This window comes from Epinephelus moara, chromosome 19, assembly GCF_006386435.1.
Source record: "Epinephelus moara isolate mb chromosome 19, YSFRI_EMoa_1.0, whole genome shotgun sequence".
Lineage (NCBI taxonomy): Eukaryota > Metazoa > Chordata > Actinopteri > Perciformes > Serranidae > Epinephelus > Epinephelus moara.
The window spans coordinates 19885510-19909545 of record NC_065524.1 but is presented as its reverse complement, the minus strand read 5'-3'; the positions used below and the strand labels follow the sequence as shown (position 1 = coordinate 19909545).

General features: G+C 40.4%; 2 protein-coding genes across 2 annotated transcripts; both read left to right on the top strand.

The window, feature by feature from the left end:
- The first annotated feature begins 764 nt into the window (after nt 1–764).
- On the top strand, nt 765–11490 carry LOC126406570 (peroxisomal N(1)-acetyl-spermine/spermidine oxidase-like). Its single transcript, XM_050070924.1, has 10 exons — nt 765–1044; nt 3365–3541; nt 3725–3855; nt 3956–4143; nt 5362–5543; nt 6019–6188; nt 8143–8222; nt 8363–8469; nt 10698–10852; nt 10962–11490. The coding sequence occupies exons 1-10, from the start codon at nt 891–893 to the stop codon at nt 11091–11093; spliced, it is 1476 nt and encodes a 491-aa protein (XP_049926881.1). The 5' UTR covers nt 765–890; the 3' UTR covers nt 11094–11490.
- Nucleotides 11491–16126: 4636 nt separating this feature from the next.
- LOC126406569 (peroxisomal N(1)-acetyl-spermine/spermidine oxidase-like) lies at nt 16127–23972 on the top strand. Its single transcript, XM_050070923.1, has 10 exons — nt 16127–16389; nt 17436–17612; nt 18088–18212; nt 18371–18558; nt 18736–18917; nt 19964–20133; nt 21106–21191; nt 21302–21414; nt 21571–21716; nt 22596–23972. The coding sequence occupies exons 1-10, from the start codon at nt 16236–16238 to the stop codon at nt 22734–22736; spliced, it is 1482 nt and encodes a 493-aa protein (XP_049926880.1). The 5' UTR covers nt 16127–16235; the 3' UTR covers nt 22737–23972.
- Nucleotides 23973–24036: the final 64 nt, after the last annotated feature.

The following is a 24036-nucleotide window of genomic DNA, read 5'->3' as shown; positions in this document are numbered from 1 at the left end:
TACAAAAGAATCTGTATCAGACTTCTATCTTAAAACACTGCTGCTGTGGCACTGACAAACTTCAGACTGTAAATGGTTTATAAGGCAGAGGATGACATCACCTGCTTCTTCAATAGCTTCCACTTTATTGTAAAAATATGGGGGGAAAAATGCAGATGTAATGAAGGTGAGTACACCGACTGAATGTGGAAAAACTGGGACATACTATTGAATTTTCATCATTTGTTTAATAAATGGACGAATATTTTCAGAGTGTACGTCTTTACACTAAAAAACGGGGAAATTTCAAGGGGTTGTTATTTATAGGTTATTATGCAGTGGTTTTACTGGTCCGGCCCTGGGCTGTATGTGGCCCCTAAACTAAAATGAGTTTGACACCCCTGCAATAAGTTTATGAGCACATTATAGGTTATGCATTTTTGTTCATGATATAAGAGTATGATTATTCCCTGACAGAATTAAACAGGCAGGCCACGACAAAATATTTGAATGGTCCATGAAAACAGCCTGTTGGCCACGTCCAGCACAGTGTGCACCCCTGTCAGGTGTCTCCACATTGGCACTGTTTACAGTAATAGAGACCTCTGTATTCCAACGAGCGTGGAAGTGAGGCGAGTGCATATATGTTTCATCAGATATGCCTGAAAGCATGTCTGTGCAGCACCTGGTTCACCTGAGCTGACCTGAACAGTTACTGAACAGACAAGCTTTGGGCATGCAGCTGCACAGCTCCGCCTCCTGCACCGGGGCTTGATAGAGCTGTCAGCCCCAAATTAACAACACGCATAACGGGAGGCGGAATTCACGGTAGGCCTACGTATACGGAAGCAGGCAACAGGATTCATATCTTAATATGTACAGTTGTGGCTTGTGTCCGGTGCAAAGCGAATATGGCTACAAGCGCAGACCCAGAGATAGTTATTATAGGATGCGGGATAGCAGGTATAGCGGCGGCACAGCGGCTCGTTAACGCTGGGTTTCATCATGTGAGGATACTTGAAGCGACTGCAAGGAGCGGAGGAAGAATAAAAACCGAAAGATTGGGTGAGCAACTTTATGTGAGCTGTTGTTATCAGGCAGTCTTTTAGAAAATTCAATAATAATAATTTCACAAGTTACAACAAACCAAAGCCTTGTATGTACAGCTAATACATCATCTGCTTATCTATTCTCTTCTTTATCTCTGTTTAAATGATCATGTATTTAAACTCCAGTGCTTGTGTCAGAGGGGTGAAGGTTGATCCACCATAGACATATAGACGCCGCATTGACTGCCGCTGCCTATCGGAGCCGAGGAAGGAGGAAGGAGCTGTATGCACAAGTAAAATAGAATAACTCACTGAATTTTCAACTGAGTGCTGTTGCTATCTGCAGAAAGTATTAAAGCATGAAATCCCGCATTTTTAATGTACGAAAGCATCCTGTATCATAACTACATGTGTGCCGTTTGTAACAAACCAAACCGCGTGAAGATCAGTTGAAAATTCAGTGAGTTATTCTATTTTACTTGTGCATACAGCTCCTTCCTCAATAGAAGTGAATGCACTGTGGAGGCGTAGCGAGACCCATCCAAGGTGGCGGCCGGCGAGGACGCGCTCAGGCAGTCGATGCGGCGTCTATGTATATATGTCTATGTGATCCACAATATGAAATAGGGGAGAACGGGGATGGTTGTAACACTTTTTGCTTGAGCACAAGTAACTTGATGAGTGTTTGAGCTAGATCTCTAAAACTTTGATACATGGTTGCCATATAGGTCTACTACAAATAAAATCACTTGGAGAGTACTACACAATCACAGAGTTATGGGAGTTAATGTCATATACAAAGAGTGATATTGTTACAACCCTCCCCACTAACGTGGTAGGTTGTAACACTAGCTGGGGATGGATGTAACAATAGATATTGTGATTAAATAAGACACACACTATCCAGTTTATGCAACAAACTTCAATGAAGAATAAAGAATAAACAGTTTTAACAGAGTGAACAATTTAAAGTGACAAAAATTTAGCACAATAACAAATGTGTGATTGTGGACCGTGTGTGTGTGTGTGTGTGTGTGTGTGTGTGTGTGTGGTCTATAAGAACCTAAATATGTAGGCTACAGTTGTTTCAATCAGACTCACAGTTGTGGCAAACGTAGACACCTTTCCCTGGAGTGCAGGCTTCATGGGCCCAGAACGTACAATCAACACACTTGACCCACACTAATTTTGACTTTGAGTTTGCAAAATGTTCCATGCACACAATGCAGAAGGTGTTACAACCCTACCCGTACCGGCAGCCATTACAAAGCTAACATTTTTCAGCATGTGCTTGCTAGCTATCATGAAAGCAACACATCAAATTAAAGTAGAGAACCTGACACTTAAGGTGATATAAGTAAAACAGTTGTATCTACAGCACATCGATGACATCACCACAGCTTCTTTCTAATTGGTCAAACTGTAACTGTTACAAGCCTACCCATGCTACAGTCATCCCCGGTCTCCCCTACATGGGCAGCCCACTCTGACATCTCTCCACTTAGTGCATGTATAGGTCCAGTTTGTGCGTGTGTGTTCGGACCTGTGTGTAATTGACAAACAGAGTGAAAAAATAGAAAAATTGAATTTCCCCTCGGGGATTAATAAAGTATATAAAATTAAAAAAAAAATTTTTAAAAATATTTAGAAAGTTTGTGGTGAAATGAAGGCATAAAGCCTGAAAACAAAAAGCAGAAATTCAGCTGTGTGTAGGGCTTGGTTACAGCTGATCTACAATGGGAACACATCATCACACTCATGATTATGACAGTTGTGTAAGTGTGTATTATAGTTTTGTATTTTTCATTAATTTTTCATTTTCATTACATTATTTTGTTCTTGATTTTATTTTAAACTCAGTTTTAGTTAGTTTTCGGAGTGGATTTGCTTGTTCCAGTTTAGTTTTTGTTAATTTTTCTTTTGTTTTTAAGTTTTAAATTAAGGGTTAATTGTCAGGGGTGGGATTTAAGTTTAAAATAGGTGTTACAATACAGTCACAACACTGTGAAGGCACTTGACTCACAGTCATGTAGACATCACAGTCTCAGTGAACATGCACCAGTGCCTCGTCATGCTTATTGCAGCTCAGCTAAAACTTAAGACATTAAAAGTGTGTTTTATTTTAGTTTTGTACATACCCAGTATCGTTTCAGTTAGTTTTCACATTTTTTTTACTCCTAGTTACAACATTGTTGTGTAGCTCTTTTAAAACAAATAAAAGTCTCTTGAGATGTAATTTTACATAATTAATAATTATATAATGAAAGGAGGAAAACATGTTATCAGTCATATTTATTTTCTCTGTAACTACACAATCCTGTGTTTTTTCTTAACAGGTAACAACATTACAGAAATGGGTGCAAGTTATATCCACGGTCCGTCTGAGGAGAACCCAGTGTTTTGTCTGGCACGTGACTATGGCCTCCTGGCTCCAGAGGCCCTCACCCAAGAGAACCAGGCCATGGACCTTGATGAACGCCTTCCCTGGGTTCCCAACTGGTTCAGCAGTTCAGGTCACCAGATGGTGAAATGCAACATGTCACCAGCAGCCTGTTTTAACACATTCAAGTTATCTGGCTTTGTGTGCATTAGCTGTGTCCTCATGACAAACATTCTGTGTCCAGTAGTCTGGCTATTGTTTACTTTATGCAAAAAAAAAGTGATTTCTGTTATTGTGTTCTGCGGGTGATGTGCAGGTCAGAAGCTCAGTGCTGAAGACATGAAACCTGCTCTGGAGATGTTTGATGAGCTATTGGAGGATACTTTCCAGTTTCGAAATCAAGGAGAAAAGCCCTGGGCCAGCGTAGGACATTTTGTTCGATCAGAGGTATATTTTCTCTCAATGACCAAAATTATATTCCCTACTGTTGAGATCTGAGAACTTCTTAATGATAAACTGAAGTTTGGGTGTTTGGTGCTATGTGCAGGCACGACAGCGAGCAGCAGAGAGGTGGGCCAATAAGGACGAAAGCACCAGGAAGCTGCTACTGTGTGCCATCAGTGCCATGTTGAAGGAGGAGTGCTGTGCCAGTGCAGCTCCCACCATGGACGAGATAGACCTGGCAGGATATAACATCTACAAGGCTCTAACTGGACTCGACTGCACATTCCCAGGGTTTGTTCTACACTGTCCCATAAACATAGTCATACACACTAAATAAATGTTATAAAAATTTATTAACATTTATTAAAGGAATACTTCACTCACAAAATGGCCATCTGTATATCAGTAACTCACCGCGTGTCACCTTGAATTTGTTTTTTAATTTGGTTTTCCCGTTTGCCTCCACAGTGAAAAGAAAATCCAAAAAAGATGAACATTTTTATGAACTAAAGCAAGCAGGGGTCCTGCAGTATAATCCAAGTCTCTTTTATCCAGTCCTATGCTCAATACTTCCCAAACACGTTCTGAGGGGTGCCCAGGGCGTGCTACTCCTAGGTGGAAGTGTTTCAGTCATACTGGTTTGACAAAAAGGCACGTGTTTGGAAAGTTCTTAGCACATGACTGGATAAATGAGAACCCTTTATCCCCAACTCATGAAGAATGTTCACCCTTTTTGGGTTAGATAATGAGTTTCAGCCCTCTAAATAAGTCGTGTTACCAATATCGATCTCCACTCAGCTCCTCTTTTTACTCAGTTCACTGTTTTTATTCATTTGAGATTGTTTTTGGGGCATTTTTGCCTTTATGTGATGGGGGAAAGAGAGGGGTGTGTGACATGCAACAAAACTCCTTAGCTAGAATTTAACGGAGGACATTGTTATTATATGGTATTATTAGCTGTGGTGAAGTGGTAGTTGATGAGGTGGGTGTACTACTAGGTAGATTGGTATGTTACCAAGGAGGAAGTGGGTATTCTTTCTTATATATTCCAGTGGCTTTTTGGCTGGTAAGTGGGTATATTTTAAATGGCCAGAATAAGAGGTGGGTTAGTGAAATTTGTTACCAGGAGAGGTCGAAAGGAGATGTACGTTAAATGTTATACATTGCCTTACTAAGTTAGCACTTCTACCCTGCTTTACAGCATAGTTTTATTCCATAATTTCCCTGTCCTCTGCCTCAGTCACCAGATAATGTGGTGGTTCACTTTCCTCCTGGGAGTGCAGTTAGTGACTGTTATGGTGCAGGCTCCATGCTCACTGACAGCTTGACGGAGTAGCAGAGGCTAACAACAAAGGGATGGGACTTAGCAAAGGGACAATTTGCTCCCCAAGACCTGATCCCCTTGGGGTGCTGAGACTGAGCCTTTTTGAGATAAACCAATATCTAAGTCCATTAAAGTGTCGCACATATGCATGTCGGTAACTTTTATTCATTGCCTTTCTCTTGCAGTGGCTACGAAGGCCTAATCCAGAACTTGATGTCGGAGCTCCCCAGTGGTTTAGTGACCTACAATCGGCCTGTTCGCTGTGTCCACTGGGACAACACAGAGAGCGGAGACAGCACTGTTACGGCTGAGTGTAATGATGGGGAGAGGATCGCTGCTGATCATGTTATTGTTACAGTGCCTCTAGGTAGACCTCTACACACTTACTATACTATTGTTCAGTGTATGATGAGTGTAAATGAGACATTTGACTTCTGTCAATGAGTTAATTAGTTGCAGGGCTATGCTTTTTTTGGCAACATTATTTTGGCTTTACAGTGGGTGTTGTCAATATGGATAAAATCCTCTATTATAGTATTTACAGTTTTACAGTATAGTATCAATATAGACTGTGATATGTAATATTTTTTGGAAAAATCTGTAATCACAAATTAATTAAATAATCTAATTGGCTTTTTCATCTAATTAAATATTTGACAAATCAAGTTAATTCATCACACTGAGAAAAAAAAGTTATATCGAAATCCATCACACAATCCTGCAATATAATAAAATCACATAAAAGTAGGAGGGGTAACCTCAGTTTTAGTGGTATGGAAAAATGTCTTACCCCACCCACCACCTAACCCTAAGCATTAACTTCTTGTGTGTTTGTTTCTTAGGATACCTTAAGAAGCACCATTCAACCCTGTTCTCTCCTCCTCTACCTGCACACAAGCTGAACTCCATCCAGAGACTGGGATTTGGAACATGCAACAAAATATTCGTAGAGTTTGAATCTCGGTGGTGGGATGCTGACTGTGAGATAATCTTCCTGGTGTGGGAAGATGAGGTCTGTAGCACATCCTTGAACCATAAAATACATTTATAAGCATGCACAGAACCAGTGTCTAATCTGGGCTCACTCTCGACTCATCAAATACGGACTCTTGGTCAGGTGTCAGACACCAATGCACAGAAGCACCCTTTAGCAACAGTATGAGATGCACCGTGTGGCGGCATTTCTCAATAATTCAGGCAACTACCATAGCACAAAAAGGGAGAAAGTCCACAAAGGGCAGGTGGGTTAAACACTGGACTTTCACCTGGGAGCCCTTGACCAAAGGCCAGTAGAGTTATTTTAATAACGATGTAGTGTGCTAGTATGTGTAGCATAGACATATGTCATGTGATGTTGTATTATGTCGGTAGCAAATGTACTTATTTTAAACCTAACTACATTCTTTTGTTCCCTAAATCTTAACACGTTATTTTGTTCCCTAAACCTAAACACGTTATTTTGTTCACTAAATCTTAACACGTTATTTTGTTCCCTGAACATAAGGAAGTACACCTAAAACAGAAGTTTTTATGTCTCCGTGCCAGAGGGATTATGTTGGTGGGCTGTCTGTCCGTCCATTCCCTTCTCATGAACACAATGTCTCAAGGATGCCATCAGAAAGAATTTCTTCAAAATTGGGTACAGACATTCACTTAAACTCAAGGGTGAACTGATGAGATTTTGGTGGTCAAAGGTCAAGGTTACTGCGACCTCGTCTGTCTCATTCTCGTGAACTCAAAACCACCATGACAGAATTTCTTCAAATTTGGTATAAACTTTCACTTTGAGTCAAGTATGAACTGATTAGAGTTTTGTGATCAAAGGTCAAGGTCACTGTGACCTTGCATCTGTCCCATTCTCATAAAAGTGATATCTCAAGAAGGCCTTGAGGAAATTTCTTCAAATCTGGCGCAGACATCCACTTGGACTCAACAATAACCTGATTAGAATATGGGGGTCAAAGGTCAAACATCACTGTGACCTCAAAATATGTTCTTGTCGTATGTTTTGCTGATTTTATAGATCTTCTGTGCTGTTGAGGGGAAGATGTGTGTGAAGCATCCATGTTTTCACAGACGTGGATGTAAACTGTTGACTGTAACTTCACTAGTTCGCAGAGGCATACAACTGAGAGGCAGTAATTCTAGTTTTACCTATGTTCTAAGTTTATTTTGAAAATGATTGCTTGTATTTAAAAAGCAGAAACTGTACATTTCTTGTGAAGGAAACCCCGAAAATGTATTTTGAAAAGAGAGGATGCAGCTAAGAAGTGTAATTTTTTTTCCCCCATGAAAGATTTTTTGGGGGGAGTTTTTCCTTATCCATTGCGAGGGTCCTAAGGACAGAGGGATGTCGTATGCTGTAAAGCCCTGTGAGGCAAATTGTGATTTGTGATATTGGGCTTTATAAATATAATTGATTGATTGATTGATTGATTGATTGATTGATTGATTGATTGATTGATTAAATTGACATACCATCCCTGAACATCCAAAACTGACGTAGGAGGGGTGTCTAGCGCATCATGTCTTGACTGATCACTGACCAAGCGTTGGTATTTGGTAGTGACAATGTGTTTGGACAGAATATGTGTAATTTAATTAATAATTTTAATTTAATAGGCTTCTTCAGTAGCACATTAAGAAGTTTTATTTGCCGGCAAAACCTTAAACTGACCTTCCACTATGATTTTATGATCCTAATAAACAGACCTACAGCAGCTACCTGCTGGGAAAAGCCCTGTTATACATAATGGATAGGCATTTACACCTGATACTAACATGCATCTATGGGATACTTTATCAGTCCTTTCTTCTCCTCATCAAAGTACATGCTAGTGCATAAATAGCTTCCTCTGGTAATATTTTTTTCTTTAAAAACAGCAGTAAACACATTTGTTTGCCCAATTTTCATCAGCAAATAACCCTGATAATCAATTTTTGTTTTACATCCTTTGTCTCTTTAGGAGGACATTTTGGACCAGGTGTCCAACAATTCCTGGATAAGGAAATTGTCAGCGTTCACTGTGATCAAACGTTCTGAAAGGTCAGTAACATGTTAGGCAGCTGAGCAGTGACTGATGCTCACTCTTCCCTATTTAAAGCTCCCTGAGTGACTCATAGATTCAGAGAGTAATGCAGCCATGTGACTCATCTTGCTAATTATTGTTAAACTATCATTTATAGCCACGTTCTCTGCGGCTGGATCGCAGGGCACGAGTCGAAGTATATGGAGACACTTTCTGAGCAGGAGGTCAGACTTTCAGTCGCGGAGCTCATCCGTACATTCACAGGTGGGTCTCAACCTGTAGCTGCCTCCTAATCACTAATATGGATGACAATAGTAATACATTACTTTTTTACTTTCTTCTTAAATGTAGAGGTATAAACTGCTTTACAAAGAGGAAATGCAGCACAACGAATCACATTTAAGAGGTAGAATAGATCAGGAAAAAAAGCCTGATGACAAAATAAAAAGATACCTCAGATGAATGCACACATTGAAAAATAAAAAAAGGATTGTACGATCATAACCGACAACAATTAGGTCAAACGTTAAATGGGACAGTTTGGGAAAACACATTCATTCCCATCCAGGTAAACAGGTAAAGAAAGAAATGAAGAAAACTTCACACTCTCACAGGATTAGAAAGAGGTGTTGCTGGTACTTGTACTAATAATTCATTGTGTAACGGATTAACAGATTCAGCTACAGTTGTATGATTTTAATTCATCATGTGCAAGTTTAAAATACTGGATGCTTGATAAATTGACATTAAATTAGTTAATTAAATCATTATCTGATTATCTTTCCAACTCAGTCAGATTTTCAAAACTATACAAGATTCCCATTTGTAAGTACTACTACGGTGTTGACACAAATGATGTTCACACTGTAAAGTTGGTTATGTTGCACTGTAACTTCCCCATGACATGGCTGTAAGCTGACAAAGTACAGCTTAGGGAGAGGACAGACACAGAGTTGAGCCTGGCAAGTTGAGTAAAAGACAAAACCAACCGCTGTACAATGGAGCCTGCCAGCGCAAATATTTCACGTGATTGTACTTGTGTAACTGGAGTAACAGTCTTCTGATTTAGGGAACAGTGGTAGTGTTTCATTCGTTTTGCATGCCACCATTGACTTCTCCTCTGCTCTTGCCCTCGAGGGGAATCATTTTGTGGGAGGTGTGACGCTCAAAAAAATGTATTCACCGATTTGCAGACATCTATTTCATAATGTAAGATCTATGGGGGAATAGTCTTTTGGGGCCCAGTGACGTCATATGACGATCTTGGAAGATGTCATTCCAATATTTGGACATAACAAATATTGGCTTCAGTGCCAGAGCACTTCCTGGGGGCCTGTGCTGGTTACATGGTTTGTTGGACAAACCATTTTTTTTGTACTGTTAGTAACACAGTTTAAAAAAAACTGCATTTTTATAATGATTTAGAACTATTAGATAGATAATGCTAACTTGAGTGTTTTTCTATTCATCATTTTGAGGCCAAGATGCAACCAAGTGAAAAACTGACATTGCAAAAACGGTCAATTTGAAGCTACATGAAACACAGCGGGCATTAGATGTTTGTCTGATTTTATAATATGCTTTCCTTTGATCGGTAAGATATGATTTTTTTTTTTTTTTAAGGAATTGTTTAAAAAAATATATCATTATCGTCAATGGACATGAAATGTACCTCCAGTTACAGAATGACTCAGAAGATGAACCTGTAGCAATAATAGTAAATAATGATGATAGACAAATTTTAAATCAGAAACTGATGCAGCTAATTACCAGATGCTGCAATTATAGTGCAGTTATCTGCAGAAGATGTTTATGATGATTCCTAAAAAGAAGTATCACGCTAAGCCTATAACTCATCATAACATGATAGTTTGGGCTGAAAGTGTGTATGCGCAATACCCAGACCGGAGGCCAAGTGATCGAGGGGAAGTCGATTTACAAATGAAACACAGCCAATGTGGCCTGTCCTGTAGTGCCACCTTCTGGTCAAACTGTATATGTTTTGACTCACCCATGGGATTAACAGAGAAGTATCTCAATTCTTGGCAATATATGCAGTGCGTTTTGCAGCGTGGAGGGCCACAAGTATGGCTGAAGACTTAAAGAGTTGTCACTTTTGCTTTGATCTTGATGTGCTAGAGGATCTGAGACGAAAGTTTTCCTGTAATTCATGTTCAGTTTACTTGTTTGGATAATTGATCCATAACATTGTTAAAGTGATTGAACTGGTTCTAAACTTAAACTTAAAGCCAATACTAGATTCAAAATTCAAGACCCAAAGCTTTATCGTTATCACACAGACGACAAGTTGCACTGTATAAAGAAATTCTTAGCTTGATGGTGAGTAACTGGCTTGCTTGGCTCACACCTATGTGTATTATTGGCTGGATCAACTTCTCTTTAAGCAGTGTGAGCACTCTGTGGGATTTTTACTTTTTCTACTTGTGTGTGTGTGTGTGTGTGTGTGTGTGTGTGTGTGTGTGTGTGTTTAGGAAATCCTACCATCACCCCAACGGGAATCCTCCGCTCCCAGTGGTTTCATGACCCCTGGACATGCGGATCGTACATTTACCCAGCAGTAGGCTGTGTAGTGCAGGACCTGGAGAACATGAGGGAGCCCCTGCCTATGAAGGGATCACAGTCACAGGTACAAAGATGGGTGTTGCTTACTCACACACACACGTACAGAGTCCATATACACTAACCCACAAAATATGACTTTTGCTACCAGTTCTAACTGCTCGGGTGTGTTTCAGCCCCTGCAGGTGTTATTCGCTGGAGAGGCTACTCATCCATACTACTATTCCACTGTCCATGGAGCTCTTCTCACTGGGTGGAGAGAGGCTGACAGACTCATCTCTCACTACTCCTCCATCAGTCCAGATTAAAAAATTTAAAAGAGGAACACATAAAAACTGTTTTTTAATCCCCAAAACATAATGCAATAATACTGAAAAAAAGACCTCCAAAGATTTTGCACATCTGTTTCCAGGTTTTGGGGAGTACGACTGCATACTGTATGTGACGTAAGTTCTGAAGCACCTAATAATGTAATAAAACTTGCATTTAACTTGATTGAAAATGTAATAAAACCCAATAATGTAATAACTTGAGTGATATTTACAGATAATGTAATACCTTTCAGGCTGGTTATTGTTTTTTCTTTTTCTTTTTTCAAAATTAATGATGAAATAATTATGACAGAGAAGTATGCTTTTTATCAAAACATTTTGAATACTGTTAGTGTTATGTCTGTCTAATTAAAACACTTACATTTGACACTGATTTCATGTTTTGGAAATTTAATCTCGAGGCTTAGAATCTGAAATTTGCAACATATGACAAGTTGTACGCTGTTATCAGGCAAAGATGCATTAAACTAAACTCCCACCACTGCAAGTACTGTCATTAGACCAGAGTGAATCTGAGATTAGACAACATCAGAAAATGACAAAAGCTGCAGACGATGTTACGCAAGCAAGTGTTGAAGGCAAAGGTGATTCAGTCTCAGTGATTCTCATTAAATAAAGTGTCTCCTTTGCCTTATTTTACCTTGTGACTTTCATGCAGGGTAACATGCCACATGTAACTGCTATTAAATGGTGTAGCTGTTGTCCATGTAACATAAACAGAAAATGCATAGTTTGGTCTCAAACAACTCACCCTACAGTCTAATAGTCTTAGTTGTAACATAACCATGGGTGATATGTAACATACTTAATATATTCAAAGCTTTTTATTCAACACTTACATGCCTTGTGGTGTGTGTGTGTGTGTGTGTGTGTGTGTGTGTGTGTGTGTGTGTGTGTGTGTTGCATGTGTGCGTGTGTGCGTGCGTGCCTGCGTGTTAATGGTGGTGATGGAGGTTTAGTTATGGAGGGGGGTGTTATTAATGTGTAATTAAGTAATTGTCAAGATAGAACAGAGGCTATGCAAAGCAGCAAGCAACAGCAGAGCACCAGTACAATACAATGACACAACAACAACAACAAACTGCATGATAGCACAAACAGACATGCAAGAAACACCAAGCACCAACACACAGATTGGCATTGCACTCAGACATGCAGAGTAGCAATGGAAAGTAAAAATAGATAAAACACAACAGTCATTATGTACGGTCAAATGCACTGACGCACAAGCCATGCTACAGAAAGTTGGCTATGCTGTTAGTAAAATAGATACAGCATACATACCTATGCAGAGTTGGCTGTCTGGCAGTGGGCAAAGACATGAAGCAAGTTAGCAGCAATTTATCCAAAAATAACAATATGTTGTGGTGATGGTGAGCAACGTACTGTGTTGTTTATGTTCACATGTCTGATTGTCCAAAAAACAGGTCCTGAGCTTTTGTTTGAAGGTGTGATAGATTTTACTGTTTCTTATCTCAGATGGGAGATTGTTCCATAGTTTAGAAGCTCTGCTATAGCCTATATATTTTGGCAAGACAAGATCCTGTTTTGTTCAGTCTCTGTGGGTGAAAGCAAAACATGAAAACTCACACAGACAGAAAGAGAATAAGCACGTTTCCCAAAATGTTGAACTACTTAAGTTTTACAGCAGCTGTTTTAATCACATTTGATTTGCCTGAGAGTGGGTAGATGATTTTGGTGCTCTCTAACTCAGCTCAAGATATGACATTTTTTTCATGTTTTGTACATAGACTGTATTTACAAATACATCTACAGTGTATGGTTTTATAATTACAGTTTTCAGATTTGGGATTTTATGTGCTGTAATCAGGAAGACTTTCTTTGTGCTCATCCATTCACAGTTCTCTCCATCCCACCCCCACTGCTTCCTCTTATCAGCTGACTATGGGTATTCACTCTTCCAATCCAATTCCAATCTATCCAATGAAACTTTGCCACGATCTCCATCAGCCAATCAAGATGCTACTGCAAAATTTTAAATCTGCTCTCTCCTCTGCTGCTGTCAGCCGTCAATTTATTTCGAGCTGTAGTGCCCTCCTCCACCCTGTTCACCTCCAGTCATTATATCCAGAGTCCAGGACAAGCTCAAGCAAAGGCTCATTCCTCTACTCATCCAGATCATCAGCACTTCTCCATCTTCCTGACATCTCATCTTCACCACCTTTACCACCACCACCACCGTCTAGACCTCTTGGGATTTGGTTGGGATGATGTTGGACGAAACATAGCAGTACCACTGGAGATCATGAAGGCAGTGTAATGTAATTCAAGCAAGAAACCGTGGGTGCTGGATTTCCTGATTAACAGGATGCAGACTGTTAGGATCCATAGCAGCACGTCCTCAGCCACCACCCTCAACACCGGTTCCCCCCAGGGCTGTGTATTGAGCCCCCTGCTGTACAAACTGCTGACATACCACTGCTCGGTAGGGTACCTGAGCTGTCATATTGTCAAGTTCGCAGATAACACCGCAGTTGTGGGACTAATATCCCACAATGATGAGACAGAGTACAGGCAGGAGGTGCAGCAACTGGAGGTCTGGTGCAGAGCAAACCTCGCATAAATGTGGCGAAGACCAAAGAGCTGATTATCGACTTTAGGAGGAGCAGCCACCCCCCTACTCCGCCCTTCATATCGCATATTCACCCCACTGCCCTCAGGCAGAAGACTGAGCAGTATTAAAGCAAGGACCTCACGCCTCAGATCCAGTTTCTTTCCTGAGACAGTCAGACTACTGAATAATACATAGCCCACAAGCTGAGCTGACTATACTGCATAAATTGACTGTCACTTCCTTATTTATCGTTTAACTATGTGTTTTTAACTTACGTATTTAACTTAACTTTGCCCCTCTTTTTACCCCTCTTTTTATTTATTGTGCTGTCACTGGGCCTTGAGCACCTAATTTCGTTCTCTCACATACCCCATGCAGGAATGAAAATAAATGAACCTTGAACCTTGAACCTTGAAAGAAGTTTAAATAATGGTGGAACAGAGCTAATCAGTAATATAGTGAGAAGAATTCTCCATCCACATGTTGGGATGTTTACAATGGCTACACAAACCACCACTGTTAACAAAGCTGTCTCTTTTAAAATGTTATGATCAATGTTAAAATATTATATGACCTCCTCCACTCTTCAGATTTGGCACAAATGGCCATTTGGACGTAAAGATGGACTGATTAGATTTTGGTGGTCATAGGTCAAAGGTCAAGGTTACTCTGACCGCGTCTATCTCATTTTTGATGTCTGAAGAAACCCTTTGAGGGAACTGTTTTTAAATTTGGCACAAACATCAACTTTAACACAAGGATGAACTGATTAGAATTTGATGGTCAAAAGTCATTATGACCTTGCGTCCATCTCATTCCACTAAAGTGTCCACTGTGAGTCAAGGATGAACTGATAAGAATTTGTTGGTCAAAAGTCAAAGGTCACTAGGACCTTGCATCCGTCTCATTTCATAAACGAATATCCCAATAAGGCCTTCAGGAAATGACCTCAAATCTGGCACAAACGTCCACTTGGACTTAAGAATGAACTAATTAGATTTGGTGGTTAAAGGTCAAGGTCACTGTGACCTCAAAAAACATGTTTTTAGCCAAAGCCCAAAATATCATATGCTAATTATGACAAAATTTCACACAAATGTCTAACAGGATAAAATGAAAAAAAAAAAAAAAAAAGATGAAGTCATTACATTTTTCATCCAAAAGGTCAAAGGTCAACTTGACTTTGACATCATAATATTCAGCAAAAATACTTTTCTGGCCATTACTTAACCTCATAACTCAGAAACAAATACTAAGTTGGTGACACTGATCTTGGGTGTCGACCTTGAAACTGTACTGATTGTAAAGATCTTCTGTACTGCCAGTGGGAGAATGTATATGAAATATCCATGGCACAGACATGGATGTAAACTGTAACTGCAACTTGACGGGTTCACTGAGGTAAACAACCACAAGGCAGTAATTCTAGTTTCTTCTTATTTTCTGTGTTTGGGACGTATACCCCCCACAGCAATCAGGTGAGGTCAAGGATTTTTACAAAGGTAGCAACCAGGTGTCAGACTGTACGCAGCACGCAGACAAGAGACACAGTGGCAAATACAGCACGCAAACAGAGTTAATACCATTCAAAGTCCAGTTATAAATGCCATGCTTGGATCAAAGATTTGTGGCTGTGTTTTAGTTATTAATAACACATTAATCCTTCATCAAGAACAGACAACACAGTTATTTTTATGAGCTTCTGGAATGCTCCTGAAACGTGCTGTGCCACATTTGCTAGAATTAAAAGACTTGATCTCTGCAGAGTGGAGATCTGCACTCTACTAAGACATCTAAGTGCACTTTTCTGCTTCTTAATTGCATTGCAGAAAGTGTATTTACTTAGTGTGCCTACCATGGACGTCTAGATGACGGCTTGGTAATGTGTGAACAACTTTAATTTTGGAACCATTTTGAACCAGTAATGCAACTTGTGAAGTTTTGTTAGTCTGCAGTTTGTAGCCAAGTAAACATTTTAGACAGGAAGTCTAAATGTCCCCCCCAAGACGTCCCGTGGGCTAATGGTTCAGGATGTTCCAGGCAAATATTGATCCAGTTACTTGTTAACTTAGTTGGGTAACACTGCAGAAGCACATTTTTGGCATGTGTGGACTGTGAGGACTAACAAAACCATAATCACTCAATGTAATTAACATTTTTGAGATTAAAAATTAAGTAATAACTTTTATGTGTGGTGTTAAAATTGCAAGTAAATCTTTTGATTCTCTAAATCAAAATGAGATACTGAATTTACCGTATTACATTTTCTGTTATAAAAGTTAGAATTTTGACTGAATTGGGCATAATTTTGAATTCGATCACCGGATCACATTTTATTTTCCAACAGTGTTTTTGAGCCTTGGTCATTTTTGGAATGATCTCTGTCAGCACTCGTGGACTCATAAACCCTCCCATCACCTCAAGGCCAGTCCTGCACTCCAGGGAATGCTTCAATCATCTGAGGTGCAATCACTCAGTCTACCTTGCTACAGTGTTTTCAGCTGTCAGCATAGTAAACTGTATGCTTTAGTACAAACCTATCTATGGCTATGAGTGTGAACGCTACAATATTTATAATAGGATGTGGAATATCAGGTATAGCAGTGGCACACCGACTTGTCAATGCTGGATTTCGACGCGTGCGGATACTTGAAGCAACTGCAAGAAGTGGAGGAAGAATAAAAACTGGTAGACTGGGTGAGTAACAGTGTACAGCAACTACAACTACTGCACTTTCTCTTTCAGTCAATTTATACATTTTCTTCTGGAGTCTTAAATTCCACAGCAGGTTTTTAACCACCTTTCCAATCCCCAGGCCCCGATAGGAAAGCCGCTCAGCCTAGTCACTTGCTGTACTATAGCAGAAATTCCCCTGCGGCCCAGAAAGTATTGTCCCCATAGAACACCATGAAAAAAGAGACATCTGTAAAACTGTTGACAGAACACCTTAAACTGTAAACCAGGTCAATAATGAATCTTTATATTCTGAATTTTTTAGCAATGGGGTGTTTTATACGTAAAACTTTCCTCAAACAGAGAAAAGCGACTTAAAAATCTGTGACATAATCACAATGTGGGCAGGACCGGCAGGAGAAACACTACTGCGCATATTCAGTGGGCCGAATACTGGGGAAGTAAACCCGGAAGCTAGAAATCTTTTTTGGCGAATGCACATATGGTGTAGGCAAGCAACTCCATTGGAATGAATAGGCGCCATCTTGGCACCCACTATCTATTTTTTATTAAATTCTATGCCAGTCCCTCTCAGGCAGGAGCGTAGAACATAATTCTGGACCCTGTACACCAGCAATAAGGGCCCTTTCTGCATCTACGGCTATTTATTCAAGTATCTTTGTGGGTTCTCTGCACATGCGGGCCCTCTGTTCTCAGTCCCATGTTTCCCCTTTTTGACATTCCCTGTGATCTGTAGAGCAAGGCTGATGTATTATAATAAGATGTATTTGTTACAACCTTGTATCGTTTTACAGCTACTATTCAACCTGTGTTTCTGTGGAAAATGGGATTCTGTACTGAGACAGATCTTACAGTACCGTCGCACCAAATTTCAAAAATGTATTGTTTGTTTGAGACCAGAACTAGCTGTGTCTGCTGTAAATCATGTGACTAACTGATAAATGCAAGAGATGACTTAGCAAATGTTGTTTCTCTAAAATAACCAGTCATATCCCATTTTAATAATGATACTTTCTTTTCTGCCACTGCACAATGTTTTCCATCTGCAGGTGATAATATTGTTGAGGTAGGGGCAAACTGGATCCATGGACCGTCTGAGGAGAACCCAGTGTTTTGTCTGGCCCGCAAGTACGGGCTGCTGGATCCAGAGGCCCTCAATCCAGAGAACCAGGCTACGGACGTCGAAGGATATCCCCCCAAGGTTCCAAATGTCTTCAGCAGTTCAGGTTGGTCAGATGAATATTGACAGTCATGTCATTGTTTCCTACCCTTGCAAACAGAGTTTTTGGTTGATTTCAGATTATGTTTGTACAGCAGTCTGGTACACAAGCCACAGACTAGTCTGGTAGATCAGGTATTTTAATACTGTGTGTTATTCCTAGGCTTGAGTTCCTTTTTAAGTGTGTGCTTTGTAGAAATCCACCTATGCATATGAATGACAACGTACAAGGACAATAGTAAAAAAAAAATTGAATAATACAGATTAAGAAAATGAGTAAACTGCATTATGGTGCTGTAATTCTAAAGAACAAGGCTTTGACACGCCTTCTCTTATGGACCACCAGTATTTGAGCAGAGTAAACCCAACTGAAATGTTTATATTTCATGGCACATATAGCAGGTGTCAGTGAACATTTACTGTTGCATGTGAGTGTAACAAGATAATATTTTCCTAATTAGTATTCTGTGGGTCGTGTGCAGGTCAGAAACTGAATGCTGAGGACATCTATCCTGCTCAGGAGCTGTTTATTAGGTTAATGTGTGCAGAATTTGAGAGTCAAGGAGGAGAACCCCAGGCCTGTGTGGGAGATTTCATACGTTCAAAGGTACGTTTCTCTCAGTGACTATAATAATAATAATAATAACACTGGCAGTGTGTTTGCAAGCTACCAATATTTGTGACACTCCAGCTCAGATGTTGTTGATAATAAATTGCATCTTGCAAGAATTAAGAGTTTGTGTTGTTGCTTGTTGTCTTGTGCAGGTTCAACAACGAGCAGCAGAAGAGTGGAAAGATGTTGAAGCAGCCACCAGATCTCTGCGACTGTGTATGATCAGTAACATGTTAAAGGTGGAGTGCTGTATTAACGGGGCTCACAGCATGGATGAGGTGGGTCTGGATGCCTTTGGCCTATACAAGACTTTTCCTGGGATGGACTGTACATTGCTAGGGTTCGTACTCCAACATTGCTTATATATAGTGCAGCAACTAACAATTACTTCTATAATCAATTTCATTAAGTCATTATTTCCTACCTAACCTACTGATTCAGTATTTTTAATGACTGGTGGTTTTAGGACACAAATACGTGTCTCACTGACTGAAACATCATTTTCTTTCTTATGCAGTGGCTTTGAAGGTCTTATCAAAAACCTGATGTCGGAGCTCCCCAGTGGTTTAGTGACCTACAATCAGCCTGTTCGCTGTGTCCACTGGAACAACACAGAGAAGAGAGAGAGCCCTGTGATGATCGAGTGTGATGATGGGGAGAAGGTTGCTGCTGATCATGCTATTGTCACAGTTCCTCTAGGTAGAATCAAACATGTTCATTAACGGAGAACTACGCACACTTTCGAAACTTATTCTTGTGGTCTAATGCAGTCTAAATATATTAGTAAACGTGAATGACTCTCCCTCTCCCAAATCCAAAACCTAGAGTGCTAAAACTCACATTTGTGAGTCTATGGAGCAGCTCCAGACTTTATATCCTATGACTCTGGTTCTCTGGTTTCTAGCTTTGAGAGAGAGTAGCTTGCCCATCCATTTTCATCTGCTTATGCAGGGCCGGGTTATGGAGGCAGCTGGCCAATTAAAGCCCCCCAGGCATTCCTCTCCTCCTGGGGGACCCCAAGGCGTTCCCAGGCCAGATGAGATATCCCTGCAGTGTATTCTGGGTCTGCCTCTGGGCCTCCTACCAGAGGGACGTGCCTGGAAGACCTCTAACAGGAGGTGCCCACGAGGCATTCTGATCAAATGCCCTTTTAACCCTCACTCGTGAACAAGACCCCGAGATGCTAGAAATCCTTCACTTGAGGCAGTAACTCTCCCAGCCAAGAGGGGGCAATCCACCAGAGAACCAGAGAACCATGACCTCAGATTTGGAGGTGCTGCTTCACACTCAGCTGCAAACCACCCCAGTGCCTGCTGGAGGTCACAGTGTGATGAAGCCAACAGAACCACATCATTAGCAAAAAGCAGCATTGCAATTGTGAGGTCCCCAAACCGAACCCTTTCCTTTCCTTGGCTGCATCTTGAGATCTGATTAGCTCATGTCCACGAATATTGATTGAAATTTCCTCATCTTTATATGGTACCAAAATATGGTTTTGCATACCACATAAACATTAAGTTTTTTATTCTCATAAACTTCCTCATCTGTAGACATAAAACCAAAAAGGCAACAACAAAATTAAAGAATAGTACCACAATAAAATAATGATGCTAGTCAGTGCTCCCTGAGACAGATCAGCAACAGGCATGAGTGACAAGAGGCTTTTTGCTTTGAGTGTTTAGCAACATAATAATATTCAGTACTGAACGTAACACGACTTGTTCTGGTTTGCTCTGTTTGTTCAGGATACCTAAAGAAGCACCATTCAGACCTGTTCCATCCTCCCCTCCCTCTACACAAGCTGCACTCCATCCAGAGACTAGGTTTTGGAACAAGCAATAAAATTTTTCTGGAGTTTGATTCACCGTGGTGGGATGCTGACTGTGAGGTCATCTACCTGGTGTGGGAGGATGAGGTGAGACATGTATGAATAAAGATAATACCATAGGATGTCAGGGGGAGGGCCTCTGGCTTCATCCAATTTATGTCATATCCTGAAACCCTTAAGAAAGACTCCACTTGATGGAAAAGTAGGCATCGACTAATCAGGCTGTTTTACAAACATTAAAATATCATCTGCATATAGCATTGACTCTTGTGAAACCTGGCCGATCTGATGGCCTGGGAATAAGGGATCCTGGTGAATAGCTTGCACCAGGGGCTCTAGGATTAGCGCAAAGAGGAGGGGAGACAGAGGACATCCCTGTCTTGTTCCTCTGTGCAAGTCAAATTGAGATGACATGCCATTTGTCTGAACCGCTGCCCACAGGTTTGAACACAGTAACCTAACCCAGCAGATGAATCTCTCCCCAAAGGCAAAAGCCTCCACAGTACTAATTAAGAAAGACCATTTCACCCTATCAAACACCTTCTCGGCATCTCATGAGATCAAGATCAAGGCATAATAGTGTTAGAGGTAGAGAGCCCATTTTAAGAGATGAACCATACATGTCTAACAAGAGTGGTGAGAGCTCGTTCACATGTCTTTAAAAATTTGGCCTGGAAAACCATCTGATCTGGAGCCTTGAGTTTGAATTTCTTCCACTGTGATGGGGTCGTCCAGTGATTTTTGTTGCTCCCCTGGAATTTCCTCATTTATGACTTCAAGCTCAGATAAGTATAAGTGCACATAGAAAGACTTAAGCATGTTTTTAAAAGCCACAGTATCAGAATGAGGCTGACCCTAATGACTGGGATGACACATGCAAGCTCCTTGATTTTCACCGTCCTGTTGTCATTGTACAGTTTGAAAATATAGGGAAAGTATTTAAAATTATTTTTTCAGAATGAAACTTCTTATGCTGGCCTGAATTAGTCTAATCAGCATTCATAATACAGAGATTCTGTTCATTTCATTTTATCTGTTTTATCTCTTGTCATGATTCAGGATGTCATGGTGGACCAGGTGCCAGATGTGCAGAGGTCCTGGATGAAGAAGTTGTTTGGCTTCACTGTGCTGAAACCCACTGAGAGGTCAGCAACCACAAATGCTGCTGCTTGCCTTGTTCATGTTGTATTTAATGGAAAATAACTGGTGAATACATTGATTAGGAAGGCAGTAATGTTTTTGGTTTACCTTTCAGGTATGGCCATGTTCTGTGCGGCTGGATTGCTGGGCATGAGTCAGAGTATATGGAGACACTGTCTGAACAGGAGGTCACACACACCATCACACAACTCATCCGCAGATTTACAGGTGAGTCTAAATAAGTCGCATGCATTGGGATACACTTCTCCTTCATTCAGAGTGAATCACTTCCTCAGCAGGATCTTTATATTTTCTAAAAATGTTTCTGAGCCCTGATCATTTTAGATCTTTGTCAGCACTCGCAGACTAACTCTGTGTATTTAGGAAATCCTACCATCACCCCGAGGAAAGTCCTGCGGTCCCAGTGGTTTCATGACCCCTGGACATGTGGATCGTACTCTCACCCAGGAATAGGCTGTTCAGTGCAGGACCTGGAGAACATGAGGGAGCCCCTGGGATCACCGTCACAGGTACACAGAGAAACATGTTTTATTTACACACACACACACGTACAGAGTACATTTACGCTAACTCACAAAATATGACCCTTCGCAAAGTCCCGCCCCTTACATGCAGACTGGTTCGTGGATTTTGAGCTAAACGTTGTGCCTGGGGTATGTGTATTAATGATACTGATTACCCGGAGAGGTTGGTAGGAGATCTCTTCCCTGTTCCAAAACCAAACCCTGAAAGGTGTAAGGCTGGCTAACTAGTTAGCTACTCAAGGTACAGCCTACTGAAGAAGATACACACATTTGCTTTACTTACGTTTGCTTACTAGTGATTATAAGGCTGAATAAAGACCGACCCTGCTGTACAGGAACCAGTGAAGGGAAGCAGGGAAACTTTGCTGATATTCAACCAGCTGTGTGTCATCACATTGTGCACAGACGAATGGTGTTTGGCTTCCCCCCGAGATCCCTGCCCGACCTTCGCCAGCATCACAGGGGGAGCCAAACACTGTTCATCATCTGCACACAGTGCAATGACATGTAGCTGGATGAATATCTGCAAAGTTTCCCTTTATATTCATTGTCTTCTGTGGTCATCAGCAATGATGTGGTGGTTCACTTTTACACTGTGATCTGTAGCCTATAGTTCGGCTTTAGCTTCTAACTATCTTTGTCTTTTTAACCTGTTGTTGCTGCTGAGTCAGTTTGACATCCTGGATATATCCTTCAAACACAGACTGCCTGCTTCTCTCTGGAACCACTTTTTCCAAAATTATGATAATATTTCTTCAGGGAGGGCTCAATACTAGCTCCGACAGTTTAGTGGGACATCACAAAGGGGAGGGGCTTGGCAAAGGGTCATTTGCTCACAGTTCTAACTGCCTGGGTGTGTTTCAGCCCCTGCAGGTGCTGTTTGCTGGAGAGGCTACTCATCCAGACTACTACTCCACCGTCCACGGAGCTCTTCTCACTGGGTGGAGAGAGGCTGACAGACTCATCTCTCACTACTCCTCCATCAGTCCAGATCTAAAATTTTAAAATGTTTTTAATCCCCAAAATTTAACAATCTTGTACATTTCATTTAATGGATTTAAAAGAGGGAACTCCACCGATTTTGCACAACAAAGTCTTGGGGATTACTACTGCATACTGTATTTGACAAAAGTTCTGTAGCACTCAATACTGAAATAATTTCCTCAAAATATGATATTGCCTGAAAATGTAATAAAACTTAGCTTGATTAAAAATGTAATAATACCAAATTATGTTACAACATCACCATTTTAACATAACATTTTTATGTTTTTTTTTTCAAAACTGATGATGTAATGATTTTGATGTGTCAAAGGGTATTCTTTTTTTCCAGAAGTGCAAAGTTTGCAAGTTTACAAAATGTATATGCTGTTAGTGCTATGTTAGCCTAATGAAAACACTAACATTTGACAGTGATGTTTGGAAATGCAGGCTTTATTTTTGTAGCTAGGTGTAATTAAATGACACCAGACTCACAACTCAGATATATTTATTTGTTGAATACTCTCACAATGGGAAAGTGGTACTAAATTAATTTGAAATGCTCAATATGTGGTCATTTTAAAAAGATTTTCAGATATGATACTATTTAATCATGCCAAGGTTTCCACCAATCTGGGTTAACATACTTATATGAAGTGTAAAAAAGTGACTTGAATCCTAACTTAAAGTTATCTAACTGTACCAAAATCAGTGAAACAGCTCAGTTCAGTGAAGCGGTGGTTTTACCCAAGTGGGCCACACATGGGTTATGCCACGGCTACCTGGGTACCAAGTGGGTATGGGCCTTAAATGGACATCTTATCTGGCGCTCACTTGGGTAAAATCCCATGTGGGCAACTGACATAAGGCCATTATGGAACCTGTGGACAATCCCATGTAGGACCCATTTTTCAGCTCATTTACTACACAGGTGGGCTCCACATACAAATGTTGGCCGGGGCAGTATGTGAACATGAAAATGTAATTGGATTATTGCATTTTAATTTAAAATTTTACTCAAATAGCACATACATATGTGAGAAAATTAAAATGCTATTGTAGGATTACATGATAATTGAACAGGCTTCCATAAATCACACTACTTGTATGCTGTCCCTATGACTCCAGTGAGAAGGCACACAATCAGGGGCCACTGCTATGATTTTAAAGAAGGTGGACATTTACCGTTTTATAAGTGGATTTTTAGGAGATTATAAGTAAGACAATCAGGGATAGTCTTCACCTGAAAATCCCATTTTGCTCTGCCACATGCATTAATTTATATATTACTCGGTTCCAGTCTAATAAACACGACTTTTATTTT